The sequence below is a fragment of the Miniopterus schreibersii genome, assembly GCF_964146895.1.
Source record: "Miniopterus schreibersii genome assembly, chromosome: 12".
Taxonomy (NCBI): domain Eukaryota; kingdom Metazoa; phylum Chordata; class Mammalia; order Chiroptera; family Miniopteridae; genus Miniopterus; species Miniopterus schreibersii.
Window position 1 is genome coordinate 44,245,813 of NC_138112.1, and position 21,345 is coordinate 44,267,157.

Below are 21,345 nucleotides of genomic sequence, written 5' to 3' on the forward strand. Positions count from 1 at the left end.
CTCTCAGCAAACTACCAAAGTTAATACAGGTATTAACTATAAAACTACTCAGAAGCAAACAAAGTTCAATAACTTTTTAAATTATGTAATTCATTTGTATGCACTTGCAGAGGGATCATAGGCACCCTGAAATCCATCCAGATTAGCTTCCAGTCTTGTCTTGCCTTTGATATCAGTGTTATACATATCAAATCTACATTCAAAATAAAGTTCAGAAAAGAAAGTACATTAAAGTCTTATTTGATGAAAGAGAAACCATAAGGCAATGCCCACCAAACTCTCAAACCTAAATGACAGGCGCACATAAAATAGTAAGTATAACTGTTACTTTCATAATTCAATAAATTTATTTTTATCCTTGTCAGTAGGAAAGGTGGGAGGGGGAAAATAAAAGGAAAAAGATGGGAAAAAAGAGGCTATTCTAAATTGTGAACAGAACAAATAAAAAACAAATGTAAACAAGGCAATCTTTTAGATCAACTACAAAAATTGAATCAATAAAGTATTCTTATTTCTTTACTGCTAAAGATAATATTTGTCTCTCCCAAATATTCATATGTTGAAATGTATTCCCCCAATGTGATGGCTTTTGGAGATGAAGTGATTAGGTCATGAGGGCAGAGCTCTTCTGAATGGGATTAATGCCTTTATAAAAGAGACCCGAGAGATCTCTAGCCCCTTCCTCCACGTGAGGGCACAGCAAAATGAGGGCCATCTGAACCAGGAAGCAAGCCCTACCAGATATTGAATATGCCAGCACCTTGATCTTTGACTTCCCAGCTTCCAGAACGTGAAATAAATTACTGCTGTTTCTAAGCCACCCAGTCTATGGTATACTGTTACAATGGTATACCTGAATTCTGGTATTCCCAATTCTATTTGAGGTGGCAATGTACCCACCTATATTTCTCAGCTTCCCTCATCCAGAGATGACCATGACTTCTAGCCAATGATTTATAAACAGATGCCTTGTGGAAATTACTAAGAACTTTAATTTCCTGATAGAAATAAAACCCCTTTCCCATTGTCCCCTCCTACCTTCCTCCTCCCTCCTTGCCTGGGAGGTGGACATGATAGCTGAAGCTACAGTAAGCCATCTTGTGATCATGAGGAAAAGCCAAGAAAATCAAAGATTTTTGACCCTAATACCCTTAAGCTACTAAACCTACATCAGGCATTGCCTATCTGTGGAATTCTTATGCAGAAGAAAAATAAACCCGTAACTTAAGCGAGTGTTTAGTCTGGTTTTCTTTTACTCAAACACCCCTATATAAAATACACAAAATTCAAAAAAAGGATGAAAGTAGGTAGAAACAGGTGAAACAAAATCAGCCATGAATTGATAACTCAAGGCTGGGGGTGGGTAGGTACATAGGGGTTCATTATGCCTGTTCTCTCTATATGTATTTAAAATGTACCATAATAAGTTATTTAAAAGTTTAAAAATAGCTCTGCCATTTACAAGCTGGATAGCCTTGGACAAGTTTAATAATCTCATTCTTTTCATCTGTCATATGGAGAGAAATAATACTATTCAGAGAGCTCCATATTCACATCCCATCAAGATAATCTCCAGAAGGTACCTGGCAGGAACGTACTCCATCTATCTAATCATCCAGGGATTAGCTCATGCCAAAACTGATTCCTCCTCTGAACTCTTACTTTACTATAACTCACTACCATAGTTCAGTGCCCTATTATCTTCTAATTGTTCCATATGTGGTTATTAAAGCATCCCATGATGATACCCTGAGAAACCTAAATCTCTCTTGAACTGAGCACAGGTTCTCACAATACTGGCTGACTGTAGGTATTTAAAACCTCTCAGTCAATTAATTTACTGTCAACTCAAAAAATACCATTTTTAAAAAGTCAAATTGTATATTTTTTAAAGTACCCTAGATATATTCCTAAATACACAGAACAAGAGGTTCCTAACAGTAAGTTGCTTTCCCTTGGGCAGATTTTCCACAAATGAGATTAAAATAAGCTCACAGGATTTCATGATATTTTCTTTTTTTTAAAAAAATCAATGTATTGGTATTTATTTTCTATTTATCTTTAATATTTTCACTTCAACAACCAATGCTGCAGTAGTCTACCTAAAAAGAGCACCAAAAAGTTACTGATGCTACAGATATCAAGAGCTGTGTTACTGAAATAACAGCAATGAAAAGAGTACCATTAGTTTTTATAAATCTTTCCCATTGTCTGCATGGAGCTTTTATAAAGCAAACAGCTTATTTTCACCCTGTCACCACTTCATTTATAATGCACTATTGTACATCAGCAGAACATTAAGAACTAGGAAGGATAACTTACAATTCACCAGAAAATAGGTATACAACACAAGAGATATAAATCTTAATAAGATAAAACCAGTATCTCTTTAATCTCAAATAATTATCCATGTAAGCAGGACAGAGATAAAGAACTGGAGCCACAAGGTGAAGGACACACACACAGAAAATGAACAAACAAATCAAAAAACATTCATACCATTGGTGTGTACTTATAAATTAATAAAGTCAACTTAACATTTTCATTTTAGATCTCACCACATTAAAAGGCAACAATAAAGATAGAAATCTTGTCAGGAGACTTAAACAGTACCAGTCACTCATATTTTCTAGCTATATAGGATACAGTTTAAAAGTACCTGAATCATTTCTTTAAAATTACAAAACGGATTTCAATATCACAGCATTTTTAAATTATTTTTCAAGAAAACTGATTTTATCAGTATCAGGAGAATTTTACATTCATATAATTTAAATGTTCAATATCTCTTAATATTCATAAAGCACAATACTCTATGAAAACATGTTTACATACCTGCAATAAATATGTGAGGTTTATGAGCTGCTAATTAACACCTTAAAATACCAGATCATAAAGTGTCCTAAATGAGGTGTTCCTTTGTAAGCCACACAGCACAAACTGAAAGACTCAAAAATTATAAAGGGCTGAAACTTTTGAAATAAATTTTATTTAATGCATCAGACTTTAAATGAACCCAGTAGAGTCACTGCAGAAAGACTGATTTTCCCATTAGGATGATGATGACAACACAATATAAATTCATAGTTAAAAATTTATGGAGGCAAAGACTGACAGGAGCCTACAAATTATCTATACACAGTGTGTATAATCTATACACAGTGTTTTTTAAAAATGAAATAAATTCCTAGTAGAGAGTTTTAAATACAAAGGACTAAACTGTCCTGCCAGAGTTCCCAATTAAATTAAATATTGCATTTATTCATGGAGTTAACTAAGGAGTCTTAACATTATTTACAAACAGAAATAAAAATTCAAATAAATACAAATATAAGAAAATTGAAAGGAAAGAAATGTTTCTCTAAAAGTTATTTAAGGAGAAATGCAAATTCATAATGTTTTGTAAACTCCATCCTCTGACAGGACTTGTCACAACTAAATGAAGTTTGGTTTTTTTATAAAAATCAATTTTATCAGAGCTTTGATATGTGAAATACATATTTTCTACCTACCTTGAATGTTTATAAAGTTTACGAGGTCTACTATGCAATTTCCGATCCCAATTCTCTGGATCACTGGAGTTACTGTCATAAGGATGAGGCCGTCCTGCCATCCCACTTCAAGCTTTCTCACACTACTGCTCTGAAAGCACACATGTAGCACCCATAACCTACATAAAAAAGTAGTGTTGACCTTTAAGTCTATTCCATGCAGAATAAAAAAGTCACAGAATTTTAAATACTTTTTATTACTGTGACAGTTTTTTAAAAGTGATAAACAGGATTAAAAATACTAAACATACAAATACCACAAATTAGATTAAAATAAACATCAGAAGTCTTTTTAGATACTTTTCATTTGACTTTTGTATTAAATTTGCTACCACCAGGCAACAGTTTTTTCAGACAAAATTTCACTTGGAATACATTGCTTAATTACTAAAAGTTTAAGATGTTTAACAAAGCATCTAGTAAGACCAAGTACCAATATTTTTATTTCTTTAGCAGTTAAAGACCTTGAATAGAAATTTAGTATTTGCCCAAAATAAAAGTATGTAAGCATCCTGATGTTTCCTTATAGTGCAATTACCACCAAAATATTTTATCAATATGATTCATATATTTTATGCCTTTTCATATGTGCAGTTTGTGACTTCTTTCTACAACAGTCATACGAAATTATAAGAAAACTCACTTAATAGCTTTATAGAATACCTGCACAAAGCACTTTAAAGTATATTCATTTTCCAATTTAATATTCACAATCACCTTACAAGGTAGGCATTATAATCTCTACACACAGAATAGAAGACAGTCTCAGAAGTTTAGTAATATTGCTAAAGGTCACAATGCCTAAAAATGGCAGTCTTATAAAGAACAATGAGAATTTATGATATAGAGTCTTGATCTTGAAAAATGCTCAGACTATTTAGTTTGGAAATAGGTCAGATTTGACTTTTAGAGATTGCAAACACCAATAGAAAAGCCAAATGTAGTTAAACAATTTGAACAAAGTTATATTAAGTCAGACTAGAACCCGGGTTCCCTGATACCCACTCCTATACCTGTATACTTTCTATAAACTTTTCCAAGCTGGATTTGATAGAAGGAAGTGAGGAGGAGTTGTGCGTAAAAGTCAAAGGGAACCCAGAATGGGAAAACACTATACTTTCCTGAGTTTTATAAAGTATTCCAGTACAATTTCACAAAAAAATGCCAAAGATAAACTCATTAAAATTGTAAGTCCATCTCAGAACTCATTAAAAGAAACGCTTCCATTTTAAAGAAACTATTTTTTGCTGCTGTTGTTAATCCTCACATGAGGATATTTTTTTCCATTGATTTTTAGAGAGAGTGGAAGGGAAGGAGGGAGGGAGGGGGAGAGAGAAAAAGAAAGAGAGAAACATCCACGTCAGAGAGACACATGGACTGGTTGCCTCCCTACGGAGAGCAGGTCAGGGGTGAGGGTGGGAGTGGGTGAGCGAACCCAAGACCCTTCGGTGCGAAGGCCTACGCTCTAACCACTAAGACACACCAGCCAGTGCTAGAGAAACTATTTTACTATGTTTATACTTTTTTCTTTAGTTACTTAGTGCTTTCTTTACAAAAACAATTGAAAATCTTATACATGAACATTTTAATATAATAAATATGTAAATAAGTAGGTAGATCAATGAGTAAAATAAAAATAACAGAAAAAGGAAAGGGGGGGAATTGCATAATAGCTAACTTAAATCCTAAGCAAATACCACACAGATTATTTGTTGAATGATCCTGGAAAAGAAACCTTAAGGATCGCTGAATAATTGAAAATCAATCGCATATTAGATGAACATAAAAACTATAAATTATTTTGAAAAAAAATTCTCAAACTCATTTGAGTTTTTAATTATAAAAATAAAAATGTATTTACTAAAAAGGAAACTTAAAACTTCAGCTAAATATTATAGCTAATTATCTGCACTGAAGAGATGAGGCAGAAGAGAAGGGTGAGAAAGAACAAATTAGAGACAAAAAAGAAAGTCAGAAAAAAAGTGGTCACAGAACAAGAGAGACACAAGAGGTAAAAAGAATAGTAGGGAAAATTGGTAAGGAGGGAAGAGAAAAAGATGTAGGGAGGCTTAGCAGATTCTGTAGAATGAGGTTTAGAGCATTTTCTCCTTACTTCATAGGGTCTTCCAGTAAGCTATTTCAGGTATTTAACATTTCTTTGTAAGAGCATTTTTTTCTCCTTCTAAGCCATAACTGTAAGACACACTCTGTGGATAGGATAGCCACAAATGTCCACTGAGGGAAGAAAGACCCTAAACCATGCGATGCAGTGACTAAAAAAATATAATCAGAAAGAATATATGCACCCTTATGTTCATAGCAGCACAATTTACAATAGCTAAGATCTGGAAACAGCCTGGTAAAGTGCCCATCAGTAGATGAGTGGATAAAAAAAGCTGTGGGACATTTACACCATGGAATATGCAGCCGTAAAGAAGGATGTCTTATCCTTTGGGACAGTATGGATGGACCTGGAGAATATTATGGTAAGTGAAATAAGCCAGGCAGAGAAAGAAAAATATCACATGAGCTCACTTATATGTGAAATCTGAAGAACATAATAAACTGCTGAACAAGACAGATTCAGTGACACAGAAGCATGGAACAGACTGACGAATCTTAGAGGGAAGGTGAGGGGGGGCCGTAGATTAATCAAAGAATTTACATGCATATATGCATAACCTATGTACACAGACAATAGTGTGGTGAAGGCCTGGGGCCGGGAGTGGGTGAGGTGTGAAAAGGGTCAATGGGGAAAAAAGGGGGCATCTGTAATATTTTCAATAATAAAGATAAAGTAAAACATATATATAATATATAACTACAAGAAATGGGTAAGGTAAATTCAGAGTCACATTTTCCACCCTTTTACAGTGGGTGGCACATATCTAGCATCAGGGAAATTCCAGTATGTCTTCCCAATCAATCTTATTGAAATCAACAATCATGTATTTTATAGCCAGCCGCAAGAAACTAAAGAACATTCAGATGAAGGCTATCAAAAAAGAAAAATTAATTGAAAAATCATATTTCTATTTCATTTGTCAATAAAACTTGTTTATCACCATTGATATGGTGATAAACTTTCTTCCTGATACCACTGTAATTTAACCTAGTTATAAATATCTGGAAAGGAGCAAAGGGAAGGCCAAATAGTATAGGCATGCCATTTGTGCAGGTTTGCCATGAGGCTGCAGGTTAGACACATGCCTGGTAAAGTCTGGGTGAAATAGGGAAGGTACTTGTCTGTCAGTCACACCTGGGAACAGGTCATTGGCCAGAACAGGCATAAATAAAGGAGTTTACTCTCTTGCGCTCTTGGGACTCTTGATGCAGGGGGCGCAATAACTTGGCTCCTCTGCATTTGCCCCAGGGCAGCTTCAACAGCCATGCTGTTCCATGCTGTATCAGCACTGAGCTGTTTGCACTGAATAGTTTCCTTCTTCACTGCACCCCAAATAGGGAATTCCTGTTGGTGTTGAATTGGGGCCAACAACCATTGGTTGATAAGAGGAACCTAGATGAAGAATATCTGAAGGGCCAGAAGCTTGAGGAATGATTTGAATCATCAGGAATAAAAGAGACTGTACAAACCTGACATGTAAAAAATAAATGATATAGATATAATGACCATGAAAGCTTTGAAAAAGTTCAACAATGTTTTATAATTTCCTCATGATTGCTGGCTAACCCACTCTAAGTGTAACATAAATCCCTAAATTGATAAGAAACTGAACAATCATTTTTAGCCACAGCCAAGAAATGAAGAGCCTGGAGGGACTGAATACTACCACAGACAACCATCAAAGAAAAAGAACAGATGGAAACAATTTTTAAGAGGAAATAAACCAGAAGGTGAAAAGGAACCTCCTGCAAACGCAGCAAAGTAAAGTGATAATGTAAGCCCTGCAGACAACAATTACCTAAATAACAAATCTAAATAAAATATAACACACACACACAAAACTGTTGGAAAGCACTGGACAGTGTCCCGAAGCATAGAGTAGTGAAAGTATAGCTTACTCTTAAAAAACTACAACTGGAAAGGAACAGAATCAGAAGTTCAGTTTGAAGTTTTTATGCTGAGTGCCCTCCCATCCACCACAAACAGTGAAGGAAACCAAGCAGCCACATAGGTCAAAGTGGTTAAGAAAATAGTTGAAGGCTGGAAGTGCAATCGGAAATTTAAGGCACATATGCTGAGAGTAAAAGAACCACAGAAAGGTGAGACCCAAAATCTGAGCATAAACTCTGCTCAGCAAACCTACATATGCATGGGGAACCCCAGGTAGACTACAGAGGAATTTACCCTTGAAAGCTGGTATAAAATCCACAAGTTTGACGCTTTTTTAACTCAGTGCATTCTCCAACCATGCACAGCCCAAGCACCAGAAAGCTCAATTTACCTTACTGGCTTGGGTGTCAGAGGACAAAGACCACCACTGGCCAAAGAGCTAGAAATTAGGAGGGAATCCCCGTAAGTAGAGGAATCAGAAAGAGGGTGAGCTCCAAAACCTGAGTAAAATCTCTGCCCCAATTTTTGGCTTACCACCAAACTGCTCAGGTACAGGAGATCCCTCCCCCCACCTACTCCTCAGGATACCAAGCTAAAAAACAAGTAGCTGGAAGAAGAATTAAGCACAGATTATCAGCTGCTATATGTCGGGCAGGAAAAAAAGTTTGCAGCTTGAATCCATGCAAGTTAATGGTCTACTAGAAAAAACAAACAAAAAAATCTTTATAACAACACTACAATGTCTAGGTTTCAACCAAAAATTATGAGATTCAAAGAAACAAGACGGTGAAAATGTAGTCAATAGAAACTAATTCTAAGTGGGTCCAGATGTAGGATTTAACAAATAAAGACTTCAAAGCACATATTATAAATATATTCAAACAATTAAAGGTCAGTATATTTCAAAGAACTAAGATAAGAAAACAGTGGCAGAAGAAAATCACAATAGAGAAGTGAAAACTATCAAAAATATGGTAATTCAGCTCTAGTAGACCACTGAATGCAAATCTTGCATAATATTTCATTAGTTCATTCATCACTATTTGCCTTTTGCAATCACAGATGATGAGAATTCCTAAATAGCTACTCAACACTTATTAAGCACTTATAATGTGCCCAATTGTTGAAATAAAGAAATATGATATCCATGACCTGGTTTAAAAAACAAACAAAACTAAATCACAATACAGGGGACAGAGGAAGAATGATTAGGGAAAGGGTTTCTATTCATTTTGAGTATTCCTAATTTCTCCAGGGTACACCTGACCCTCCCGTTCTACTTATCATCAAAAGCACCTTAGCCCTGGCCGGTATGGCTCTGTGGTTAGAGCACTGGCCCCCGCACCGAAGGGTTGCAGGTTCAATTTCCAGTCAAGGGCATGTACCTGGATTGCAGTATCTGGGTTCCAGGTTGGATCCGCAGCCCCAGTCGGGACGTATGGGGGAGGCAACCCATCAATGTGTCTCTCTCACATCAATGTTTTTCTCTCTCTCTCTTCTCCCTCTCTCTTTCTAAATATCAATGGAAAAAATATCCTCAGGTGAGGATTAACAAAAATAAAAATAAAAATTACCTTAGACTTTTACATAGTCTACAAAGAGCCATATACTTTGGACACAATTGCTAATAACAGTATTAGGAGATAAATCAAAACCTTATGTCAGTCCTATAGTAACAAAGATGAAAACAGAATTATTTTGCTCTTAGCTTAAAAATAAATTTTAAGCTCTGGAAGAACAGACCAATCATCCTAATTTCTAGCCTCTGCAAAAAACTCCTTCAGTTATACTTATCAGAATATTCTTGCTATATCCAAGAAGCTTAAATTTTTAAAATTTATCTCTTTTGGATGTTAATAACAGCCTCCTTGCTGTGTAACAATGTACCATAAACCCAGTGGCTTACAATGACACACATTATCTCAATTTCTGTGGGTCAGGAATCTGACAGTCTAGCTGGGTCCTCTGCAAGGCTATGATCAAGATGTCAACCATAACTAGATCCAAATTTATTTTTTTTAAATATGTTTATATTGATTTCAGAGAGAGGAATGGAGAGGACACAGAGATAGAAACATCAATGATGAGAGAGAGTCACAGATAGGCTGCCTCCTGCATGGCCCCCCTGGGGATCGAGCCCACAACCCAGGTATGTGCCCTGACCGGGAATTGAACTGCGACCTCCTGGATCATAGATCGATGCTCAAGCACTGAGCCATGCTGGTCAGGCAAGATCCCAATTTGGAGGCTCAACAAAGAAGGATCCACTTACAAGTTTACTGAGATTGTAACAATTCATTTTCTCATGGCTGTATGATTCAAAGCCAACGAAGAAAAGACAGCAAGGCTGCTAGCAAAATGGTGTAATGTAATTAGGGAAATATCCCATTACATTTAACATATTCTTTTGGTTAGAGGGAAGTCACAAATTCTGCTCACACTCAAGGGGAGGAGATTATGCAAAGGAATAAACACCAGAGAGGAGGCAGTCTGCCATACTGACCAACATTCTACCTATGTATTACACTAAAAGTTTAAGATTCTGCTCAGCCCTTGTTTTAATTGTGCATACTACTATACTAACACACAAACACACACAAAACACATACATCTTTTTTCTCTCCTTGACATATATACAACATTATCTGTCTTGGCAAAAGCCTAGAACCAATCTAAATGTTCATAAAAAATGAATTTAGTCCTGGCCAGGTAGCTCAGTTGGTTAGAGCATCATCCCTAGATGACAAGGTTGCAGGCTCAATCCCCGGTCAGGGCACACAGAAGAATCAAACAATGAATGCATAAATAAGTGGAACAACAAGTCTATGTTTCTCTTTCTTTCTCCCTTCTTCGCTCTTTCTAAAATCAATAAATAAAAATTTTAAAATAATTAATTAAAAATGAATTTAATAAAAATCTATGCAGTATCACACTACCACTAAAAATGAGACTGGAGAGATAAACATATACGATAAGGAAAATATTCTAAGATATACTGTTGAGCTAAAAAGCAAGGTACAGATATGCATTATGTACTCCAAAACTTTTTAAAGTATAAATGCAAACACCCACCCATGCTTGTATCTGTTTTAAAAATGTCTACAAAGATCACATAAAACTTATGACTAGTTGCCTCTGCAGGAAGGCTAGAATGAAGGAGACTTTTCATCATATCCCTTATACTATATGAATACATCACATGATCTTTTCATGATGATAATATGAAGGGAGGGTTTACAATAAAGTATATGTTTTAAATTTTACCACTTTATGATTCTTCTTTGTTGTTTAAATAAAGGAAACGATAGATACATACTATGTATGTAACTACAGATTTAGTAGCAATGAAAAGGGTTGCCATGCCACTTAAATTCATTCACCTTTTATTAAAATGCCTCCATCTATAACAGTAAGCAATGACCAATGAATATCAGGAATGGGCTCCTGAAGAAAAAAGTCAAGCCATCCTCCTTTGAGAAAGTTACCACACTGGTGGTAGATGAGAAATATTCCTCAACACTAAGTGAACTACAGCAAAATATTTAGTGAGATATTTCAAGCAGGATGAAGGCATGGGGATAGATGCTAGCATCTACTTCAGGAAGCCTTAGATAATAAGTTGGGTTTTCATATATGCGGGGTCAGCAAACGTAGGTTTAAAGTTGTAATACAAATAAATAATACAATAATTAATAAATCATACAAGAACTAACTCTATGTTTCAAGTACTCACAACCTACATTTGCCCACCCCTGTATTATCTATGATAATCCACATACCAATTGTATAAGATACAAGGGGTGTCTTTTATTATATAAAAGTGATCCCTTTGTAAAAATTGAGAAACTGGCTTAAAGGGTTTACATTATTTGCCTAACATCACACAGCTAATAAATAAGTTAGAACTCAGATACATGTCTCTATAGTGCTTTTCCACCCTACTTTGTTATATTGTTCCTCAAATTTAATACACAACCCACCAAAATGCTATGCCCAGAAAATAAAAAGTGTGAGTGGTTATCATTTCAAATCACTAAGATAAAAACAGATAGAGTCAAGGTTGGTTAGATAGATTCTAAAAAATTAATTGGTTAACTATTTGAGCAGAAAGATCCTTTCCTTCCTCACATTTTATCTCCCCCAAATTCCACATTATTAAAAAATTCAAAGTAGAACATAAAACCACAAAAAAATCAAGGATGAAATATAAGTGGATATTTATCTGACTCTCAGAATAAAAAAAAAATTTCTTAGCCTCAAATCAAAGAAAAACATTATTAAGCCAAAGACTGTTAGTATGAGAAACAGGAAATGTGCAAACAGCCTCTTTAAGCCACCATTCTCAACAAAAGCTAGTGAAAACTTCATCAGGGATCAGATGAAGAACCTGCAGACCAGCTTTCAAGAAGCATTCAATCAGACTACATAAAAAGATAAATGAAAAGATAAATTACAAAAGATAAATGAGAAACTCTAAAACAATTTTTATAATATAAAACAAAAAAATTAAAATCTTAAATTTATAAATCCATATTAAAAATCTGAACACTATGGTGGAAAAATAATCAAAGTCCATAAACTATTTACAAAAAGAATACTAGTGGCCAAAAAAGAGGAAAAGAAGAAATATTCAGCCTCACTAGTAATATAAGAAACCCAAGTTAAATCTGAGATGTTTAACCTATCTAACTGCCAAAGGTTTGTCAGTTTGTTTAATGATAACCAGTGATAGCTAAAGTACAAAGTAAATAGTACTCAAGCTTGTGGGAGTATAAATTGTAAAACTTGGAGGGTATCATACACTTTGACATAAACCTTTACTTTTAAATTTTTATCCTAAGAAATATGTGTATTAAAGCATTTATGGTACATGGGAGAAGGGGAAGTGAAATGAAAGGGAAAGAAGGAGGAGGGAAGGAATGTTAATTTTTAAATCTAGCTATCTGTTATATCAGTGATTTCTAACTGGTGTGCCACAAGAATTTTTAAAACATGTAATACCTGACTATTTGTCAGGGGCACTGACCACTTTTCCCTTAGATTTTGTCAAATAAAAAAATGACAACAGCCAACACAACAATAGCTGTCCGGTGTGAATCAATCAAAATTATATCTATATTTTTTGTCAGATCAGTAAAAATATATTTTTTGGTGTGCCATAGAATTTTAGTAATTAGTTTATGTGTGCTATGAGATGAAAAAGGTTGAAAATCACTGTTTATTCAAATTTTCTTTTAATTTTTCAAAATAAAAATTTTAAGTAATTACATACAAAAGAATCCCAACACTGGGTTTGTGCACGTGTGTTTGTGGCTTGAAGCATTCAATTAACATTGGGTCATGAATGATGGAGCCATTTTCTTCTTTGATCTATACAATTTTATAGTTACTAAAAATCTATTTTGATAAGTAATTTTTCTAAGTACTCATAAAACAATTTCAAAAATCAATAAGCCTTCAAAGCTACTAATAAATAATATTTACTAGGGAAGAAAAGATGATCAAAGATGTCATACCACTTTTCTTCAAAAATTTGACACTTTTTCCCTTAACATTTTGAGTTCAACCAACTTGAACAGCTGCACATACATATGTATATAAATAATGCACATACACTGTCACACCAGTACTATGTATATACTACGTATACACAAAAATGGAAATGAAAAAGAGATAGAGTACTAAAATAAATATAAATGGAAGTTCTATTATTTTCTTCACATGGCACAATGAACAAGTTTTTCATCCTCTCCCAGAAATACATGCAACCCACTAGTGGGAATAAACCACTCAGAATCAGGAGACTTCGAGACCTGTAGTCTAGTCTCAGCTTTCCCACTAGCAACCAACACCTTTTATCAAAACCTGGTAAGGGGGATATATGTCATCAGTTTGGCTCAAATAAACTTACCAAAAAAAATTTTTTTAAGTCAGGTAAGGGGGCTTAATCTGAACTTCAGTTTTCTAAGTATTAGAGTACTAGTGATTCTAAAGTACTTTTAATATTATGGTTTTATAATCCCAATAGTCTCTAATAACTAAATATTCTCTTTTAAAAGAGAAACTCTGGCAATTTGGACTGTTCAAAAAGAAGGAAACAACAGTGCCCCACAGTTACTCATCCTATAGGAAATTCTTTAAGCAAACTAAATTAAGAAATGTATACACTTTGAAAAGGATGGAACCGATTGTATTGCTTGCTCTCTAGATATGAGAAAAATCCAATCCAATCCTGAATTATATAAAGCAAACTGCCCTGAATGAAATAATTACTTTTAAAATAATTTAGCACTATTTGTATGACCATCCATGAATTAAAAAATAATTAAAAGATTCTGTTGTATAATCTTATACCTGAGATTCTTCTTCAGGCACTTGAGCTCTAAGATTTATTTTTAAGATGACATTTAATATAATCTACAAATAGAAAACTCAGGATAATTTTCTACTTATTTGCTACTAGCAACGAAAAAGACCTTAAAGGAAAATAATCCAAATTAACAAAAATAAACTGGTTTTATGCTTTAGAAGTAGATAACAATATTATTTTTTAAAAGCCATATCATCTTTCTTTTCAATCTATTCTCCCTTCCCTTTTTTCTACTATTCCACCTGGTATTCAAATTACATAGAATAATACCAGCTATCAGTCAATGGATGGCAACATGAAAAGCAAGAAAAAGAACTTATTGTTCAGTGTTGACTAGAATTAAATAAATAAATAAATATATATATATATATTGTGTGTGTGTGTGTGTGTGTGTGTGTGTGTGTATATATATATATATATATATATATATATATATATATATATATAAGATTTTTAGTGGAAGAGTCATACTGGCAAGGCTATAAATACACTTTGAATTTGTTCCCTCCAAATGAAACAGCTAGATGTAAATGTAAATTTATTTGATGGATGTGTTTCAAGATCACTTGTCAGAATGCTATTTTCTAAGCATAAATAAGAACAAAGTGCTAACAAGTTATATTTATTTACTATTTACATAGCACTTTTATATATTTTATTTCACTTCATTCTTAAACTCTTGACAATTGTGTTCTATCTCCATTTTTCATGGGAGGAAACAAAGGCTCAGGAAGGTTAAGTCACTTATGTGATAAAGGTAAAAGTTAGCTTTAAATCCAGATCTAAATGATCCCAAATAAGGTATTCCAAGAAGAAAAATATTATTACAATTTTATTCATAGTTTCTAATCAAGTAGTACTACAATCAGTGACTCACTATGACAGAATCTCATCCCCAAATACTAAATGTTAATTTCAGTTTGTAACCAAAAATACTAATAAGATCACTCAACTACAAAGATAAAAATAAATATCAAGTAATCAGGTATATTACATTTTAAACAGAAAAAAAATAATTAAACTATGAAGGGCAAAGAAAGATGCTTTTACAGGCAAAGATACCTTTTAGCATATTACAATCTTCAGAAATCTACTGTGACATAAAATCGAGTATTTGACATAAAATCTTTCCTCTTTTCAAGTACAGGCGTCCTCCCCCCACCCTTTATCTTCAGTTTCATCTTCCATGGTTTCAGTCACTGCAATCAATACCCAGACCAAAATATTAAATGGAAAATTCCAGAAATTCAAAAGTTGTAAACTGCACACTCTTCTAAGTAGCATGATGAAATATCTCACCATTCTTTTCTGTTCTACCTGGGACATAAATCATCCCTCTGTCCAGCACAGCAATACTGTATACATTACCTGCCCATCAGTCAGTAGTAGCCTTCTCGATCATTGGATCGACTGTACTGCAGTGCTTGTAGTCAAGTAACCTTTATTTTACTTAATAATGATCCCAAAGTTCAAGAATAGTGATGCTGGCAATTGAGATATATGCCAAAGAAAAGCAGTAAAGTACTTCTTTAATAAGTGAAAAGGCGAACATTCTCAATAGGAAGAGAAAATTGTATGCTAAGGTTGCTGAAATCTACAGTAAGAATGAAATCTTCTAGCCTGTCTGGTGTGGCTCAGTGGTGGAGTGTCTACCCAGGAACCCAGAGGTCACAGTTCGATTCCCAGTTAGGGCACATGCCCAGGTTGCGGGCTTGATCCCCAGTAGGGGGTGTGCAGGAGGAAGCTGATCAATGATGTTTCTCTCATTGATGTTTCTATCTCTCTATCCCCTTCCTCTCTCTAAAAATCAATAAAAACACTTTTTTTTTTAAAAAATGAAATTGTAAAGGAAAAAGAAATTCATGCTTTCACACCTCCACTGCAAATTACGGCCACAGTGCATGGTTAAGATAGAAAAGGCATTAATTCTGTGCGTGGAAGACATGAACAGAAAACGTGTGTATGCATCCATGCATATGTGTGTGTGTGAGGGGGAGGTTCGTTACCACCTGGGCTTTCAGGCATCCACTGGGGGTCTTGGAATGTATGCTCCACAGATAAGGGAGGACTACCGTTCTTAGCTCCTTGTATTAACACTGCTACAATTAACATTTACCAACCTGTAGTCCTCTCCCAGGCAGCATCTTTTTGAATGCTGACTGCTTACCTTCCATCTGAGTTCTAGTCTGCTACCTGCTTAGCAAGGTAGGTCTCAGCTTCAAGGATGCTAAACTAAACCATGGCAAGCCAAAGTAGGGAAAATGCAACATTAGCTTGAACCCTCACACACATTCTATCCAAGAAGAGCAAAACATTAAGTAGTTCTTCCTCCATTAATGAACATCTAGAATGACCTTTTCCTTCATTACTGTGGGTTTATAATCAACAAAGAAACAGAATAATAAAGGAGTCAGACAGATGAAGATAAAAATATGGCTGAAACCAGTGACCAAAATAACTTCCTATTAACTTCGATTGTAAATTAAACTTAAAACTATGGATGTTCCATTAGCTTCTCTCTCACAGGGTCCAGTCTGCTCAGATCAATCTACCATTCAGAGGAGTGGAGAAATATATATACTAAAAATTAGGAGCTCCAAAAATAGAACCAGAAGGAACTGAGCAAAAAGCATACTCAATTCCTTCTCCTAACCTCTTAATCCTCCCTTGGGAAGGCATCTGAGGGGGGTAAAAAGAAGGGGGAAAGATACTTATCAGAAAGAAGTTCGTACTTTACAAGTCATGGTAGAAACATGCGGAGAGGAAAATGATGGTTCCCCCTAAACAAACATAACCTCTACAAATATACAACAAATTCTTCAGATTGTTTTTAAAATTCTTAAACAGGAACACCTCACAAACATAATATCCTCCTGTTTCACTTCCTATACCAGAGGCAGGGATGGGATGAAGAGATATTAGACTAGCTTGACCTGTAAAGACTGGGCTAAAAGAAGAAAATGAGGGTTGCAAACTCCTGAAGCAATCCTGATTAAAAACCAATGTCCTGTGCAGTTTTTGCATGAGTTATGATCAATTTAGTCATTTAAAGTAGAGCGTCTTTGTAAAAATGCACAGTAGACAAAAAGGTATTAAACCATTTTATCTTCCTTTTCAAAACTCTTTCCTTCACCTAGAAGGAAAGACCTCACCTTGCCCTCTACATCCTACAGTCCACTTAGGTTTGACCTCCAAACTCCCATTCCCCACAGTCCAACTAAGTATGAATAAAATTATGTGATTAAAGTACTTCACACTAATAGGTAAATGTGGTTTAATACACCAGGGTTCAATTCCGCAAATATCATTAAGCTCTACTATGTATAAGGCACTGTATTCAATCTACCAAAGTACCTATTCTTCTTACAAGAAAAATTAGTTAAATCAATCTTTTAACGGACAATATAAGAAAGAGACACATGAGGGCCTGTTTCATATCACATTCCCCCATCCCATTTCTTTCCATCCCTGAGGACCCTTACCCCTACCCCAAGAGCCAGGGAATAAAATCCAAGGAATCAATATTGCTTCCAGTAAAAGTCAATTACTGGGAAGACAGGGATGGTACAGCAAACATTAAACATTCAAAAGCATAGATGAGTTGCAGAGGGTTTCCTGGATTTAATTTTACATAGTAATTGCAAGTATAATAAAGGGCTTCTCAATAAATCAATTATCTTCAAGGTACCTTTAAATTACCTTTGTTCAGAATCCTGAGTTATTAAACCATAAACACTGAAAGGTTTTTTTCCCTTTAGTTATTTCCAGTTAAAATGTTAATAAGGACCAGTTCAATTTGTCTACAGTATTTAAAGGTTATTAAACTTGGCTTATCTACTGGTTTTGTTTGGTTTTTGTTTTAATCCTCACTGGAGGACATGCTTCCACTGATTCTAGAAAAAAGGCGAGAGAGAAACAGTCCCTACCAGTGATCAAACCCTCAACCTAGGCATGTGCCCTGACCAGGAATGGAACCCACAACCCATTTGGTGCACAGAATGACACTCCAATTAACCAAGCCACCCGGCCAGGGGTCTATTGTTTTCAATGAGACCTGACATTTTTCCCAAGTCCTCCTAGGTTTGAAATTCCAAACTAATTGGCATACTTGTTTTAAATCTTTTTTTTTTTCCAGTTGTAAAATCTATTAATTTTCACCTCTAACAGAGATCCTAGACTGGAGAGCAGGATACAACTATACTGACAGGTTTGGGTTTGGTTAGGACACATGAAGCTATTTTCAGCTGTTTTAATTCACTGTCAATATTTTTAAAAATCAAGAGGCTTCAAGCAAAAATCTAGATGTCCTGTTTTCCCTTGAAAAAGCTGAAAACTGGGCACATATTCATGTAAGGCACTAATCAGATGGACCTGAGAACTGGATGTCTCTCTTAGATGCAGCATAAACTCTCTAGTGCATTTCACTCGTTTTTATTTTAATCTGCCTAGTACCTGAAGGCATGTGAGTTTGCTATTCATAAACTGTCTTTGAAAGGGTGCACAATATTTTCCAGATCTCTTCCACACTTCTCCAACTCACCTAAATGTGCCACAAAGCAAAACACAGCAGTATGCAACTTCATAGTTAATGATTTAAAAATCTAACAAGGCTTAGAAGGGTGAGAAAGAAAACAATTCAAACTAGTGGAGGGGTGACATATAGAAAGTAAAAAGACCATCTGAAAGCTTTTTTGGGAGTGAGGAAAAAAGGTGAAAGAACTCAAAACCGTTTCTGAGACACTGAAAGCTTTCCTGACTGAACACTACCTTACTTCATGGTTCCTCTTACCACGCTCCATGCTTCAGAACCTCCCTTCCCACTTTCTCTTTATGTACAGTAATAGCACGTAGGTCATAAACTCTGAGAAATGTTAGAAACATTTACAAAACATATTTAGACCTTCAAAAACAATTCTCATACACTCTTCTAACAGTCTTAATCCACCATCAAATCCTTTCCCAAGTATCTTCTACGGCTTTCTGCTTTGTATTCAAATGACAACTGCCGTCCTCAGTGTCAATGCTCAGACTTCAGTCCTGGATGGGCTCTCCAAGGCAGAAATTTGTGGGGGGCCGGGGGGAGGGCCTTATGGTTTCATTCCTTATATATCTCTTATTCCAACTTCTACAGTCTATTTCATTCCAAATATATCCCTAACCTCCTCCCTGAAAAATGTTGATCACATTTGTGTAGTTGGGGAAGGGGAGGGGGGGGGGGGGAGATACCCAACTGTCAAATAAAATCGATATACCACGCTGCTTCATTGAGTGTACATTTAAATGAAAAGCATAAAGACTTAGAGATACAAAATTTAAGTTATTTTTGCATGCTAAGTACGGAAAGTGACAAACCGGTGAGGCTCTATCTTGAGCATGCACGGATTAGTGTCTTTTCATCACGGACTCAAAATACTGAGGAGAAAGGGGAAGTAGGAAATCTGTGAGGCCCAGGGGCGGTCACATTGCCCCCACATTACAAATTACTAAGTGATGTCTCACCTCCCTCCACCTCATTCCAGAAGATAAAAGGTGTTAGGAAACTTGCATCTGAAGAAGAAAAAAATAAGTTTTTCTGTGCAAGTTCGGTGGAAACAAAGCTTTACCATACGTGATGCTATTACAGCATAAAACCACGCTGCACATTACTAGGGCCTCACTCCTCTTCACCCAAAGGGAGACTACTTGCCACCTGACCCCCTATTGTGATGCACCCGCCTCAGGGTGTCGCAGCGACGGCCCAGGGAATACAGAAGAGGGGCGGGGCGCGGGGTTCCTCGGCCTGGGGAAGGAGGGAGGAGGGTATCGCCTTCACCCCTGGGGAAAGGCCTCGGGGCTCCCAGCCCAAAACCAGCCACGCCGGCCCCAAGCCCCATGCCGGCCCCTCAGAGCTGAGTGCCAGCGACTGGAGCCCAGACCCCACCCGCGGTCCCCTGGGAGGGTCCACGACGCCGGGACCACCGCCACAGCAGCCCGGCTCCCAGCCCCTGTTCGCCCTCCTCCCCCTTCCTCCTTCGCCCCCGCCAAGCCCAGCCTCCGGCGCCGCCCCCACCGAGTTCCCCGGCGGTGTTCAGGCACCCCCGAACCTGTAGTCCTCCGCGAGCGTCCACCGAGGACCTAGGTAAAAGCCGGGGCCAGCGACAGCTCCTCTGGCTCCTCAACTGGACCCCTCCACAGGCGTCTGTGGTGACGGCCACTCAGGCGGCCGCGGCTCCCAGAGCCGCCCAGCAGGTTGCAGGCCGGCTCCTAATCCTCTTCTCGCGAGAGCCCGCAGTCTGAAGTGGCGAGGCTCGCTGCGTTCTCGCGAGAATGGTGGCTCCCCTCCCAGAAGTGGGCGGGGCGCCGAGCGCGAGGACAGTCCGGGGAGCTGCAGGCGCGGTGGGCGTTCGGCAGAGGGGCTGGCCCGGCACCGTGGGCGGTGCGGCTGCGATCAGCGTTCCACCCCCCCCTATCTTTTGAATCCCAAGTCTTTTCCTTCGACTTCCCAGCCCCGTTGGAAAAAAAGCGTATCTCGTCTCCAGCCCAGGGTTGGAGAAATACCTCCGGGATCCCGAGTTTGCTCGGGGAAAGCGTTTCCCTCAACTGAGCAAACTCCGACAGCGCCCGTACGAGCTCGGGCGGGGGACAGTAACCCAGCGGCGCCCCTGGAAGGCGGCGGTGCGAGGCCACCCTCTGTTCCCTCACGCGCACAGCTGTTTGTTTTTAAACGCCGGGCTGGCGGGAGCCGGTGCGCCGGCCGCACGGCGGGGCTGACCCGATGGGGTGCTGCTCCCGGGGGCGTTCAGCTGCACGGAGCGCGCCGCGTGCCAAAGGCTGGACCACACTCAACCCGGGGAAATAACCGACACGACCTCCTGCCTCTACACTCGCACCCGAAGCCAGATGACCCCCCCTACTGTGACAGCCCATCCCCCGCGTCGCTCCCTGGGGGACGGGGGCGCCCGGCTCTGCCTGCCAGCGTTAGGGAGCCTCCCCCGCGAGGGACGATTGAGCTGAGCCCTGAAGGATGAGGGAGGGTGCCCCGAGTTTTAGAGGAGTGGGAGGGGCTTTGCCCGCAGAGGGAGCAAAGAGGAAGGGAGCCTGGTTTAAGTGCTCGGCTTGAAAACATTTTTGCGGGAAGAACTTTGTTAAAACAAAACTAGACTTTGAACCCTTGTTTAGTTCGGAGGGAAGAAGCTCCCGGTCTCCCAGGCGCGCGGTGCCCGAAGCGTTCTCCGCGCCACGTCTCAGCGGAGGCGCGCGCTGAACGTGAGCAACGGAGTGTGCGGAGCGCCCTGCTCCCCTCCGGGACGCGAGGCGCAGCGAGCGCACGGAACCGGTCGCCGCCGCGGTCCGTAGCAAGCTGTTGTTACTGCCAGCGTTACGCTAAGTTGGAAATGGTAATTTCGGATGATTTCTAAGTAAGACGGGCA

The 21,345-nt window shown here is 37.8% G+C and overlaps 1 protein-coding gene across 8 annotated transcripts in view; it reads right to left on the bottom strand.

Moving 5' to 3' along the window:
* The window catches only part of BTBD10 (BTB domain containing 10), a 59,831-nt gene extending 39,616 nt beyond the window's left edge, over positions 1 to 20,215 (bottom strand). The window contains exons 1-4 of one of the 8 annotated variants that reach the window (XM_081153236.1): positions 20,020 to 20,203; positions 19,436 to 19,483; positions 19,289 to 19,348; positions 3,513 to 3,670 (exon numbers count right to left, since the gene is read on the bottom strand). In XM_081153236.1, coding sequence (XP_081009362.1) covers positions 3,513 to 3,613 — 101 coding nt within the window. In that variant the 5' untranslated portion in view covers positions 3,614 to 3,670; positions 19,289 to 19,348; positions 19,436 to 19,483; positions 20,020 to 20,203. Of the gene's footprint in view, positions 1 to 3,512; positions 3,671 to 16,056; positions 16,062 to 18,821; positions 18,876 to 19,288; positions 19,349 to 19,435; positions 19,484 to 20,011 lie in introns of those variants that run through there. The other 7 variants (XM_081153237.1, XM_081153235.1, XM_081153239.1 and 4 more) reach the window with 7 other exon arrangements.
* Between the last annotated feature and the right edge of the window lie 1,130 nt (positions 20,216 to 21,345).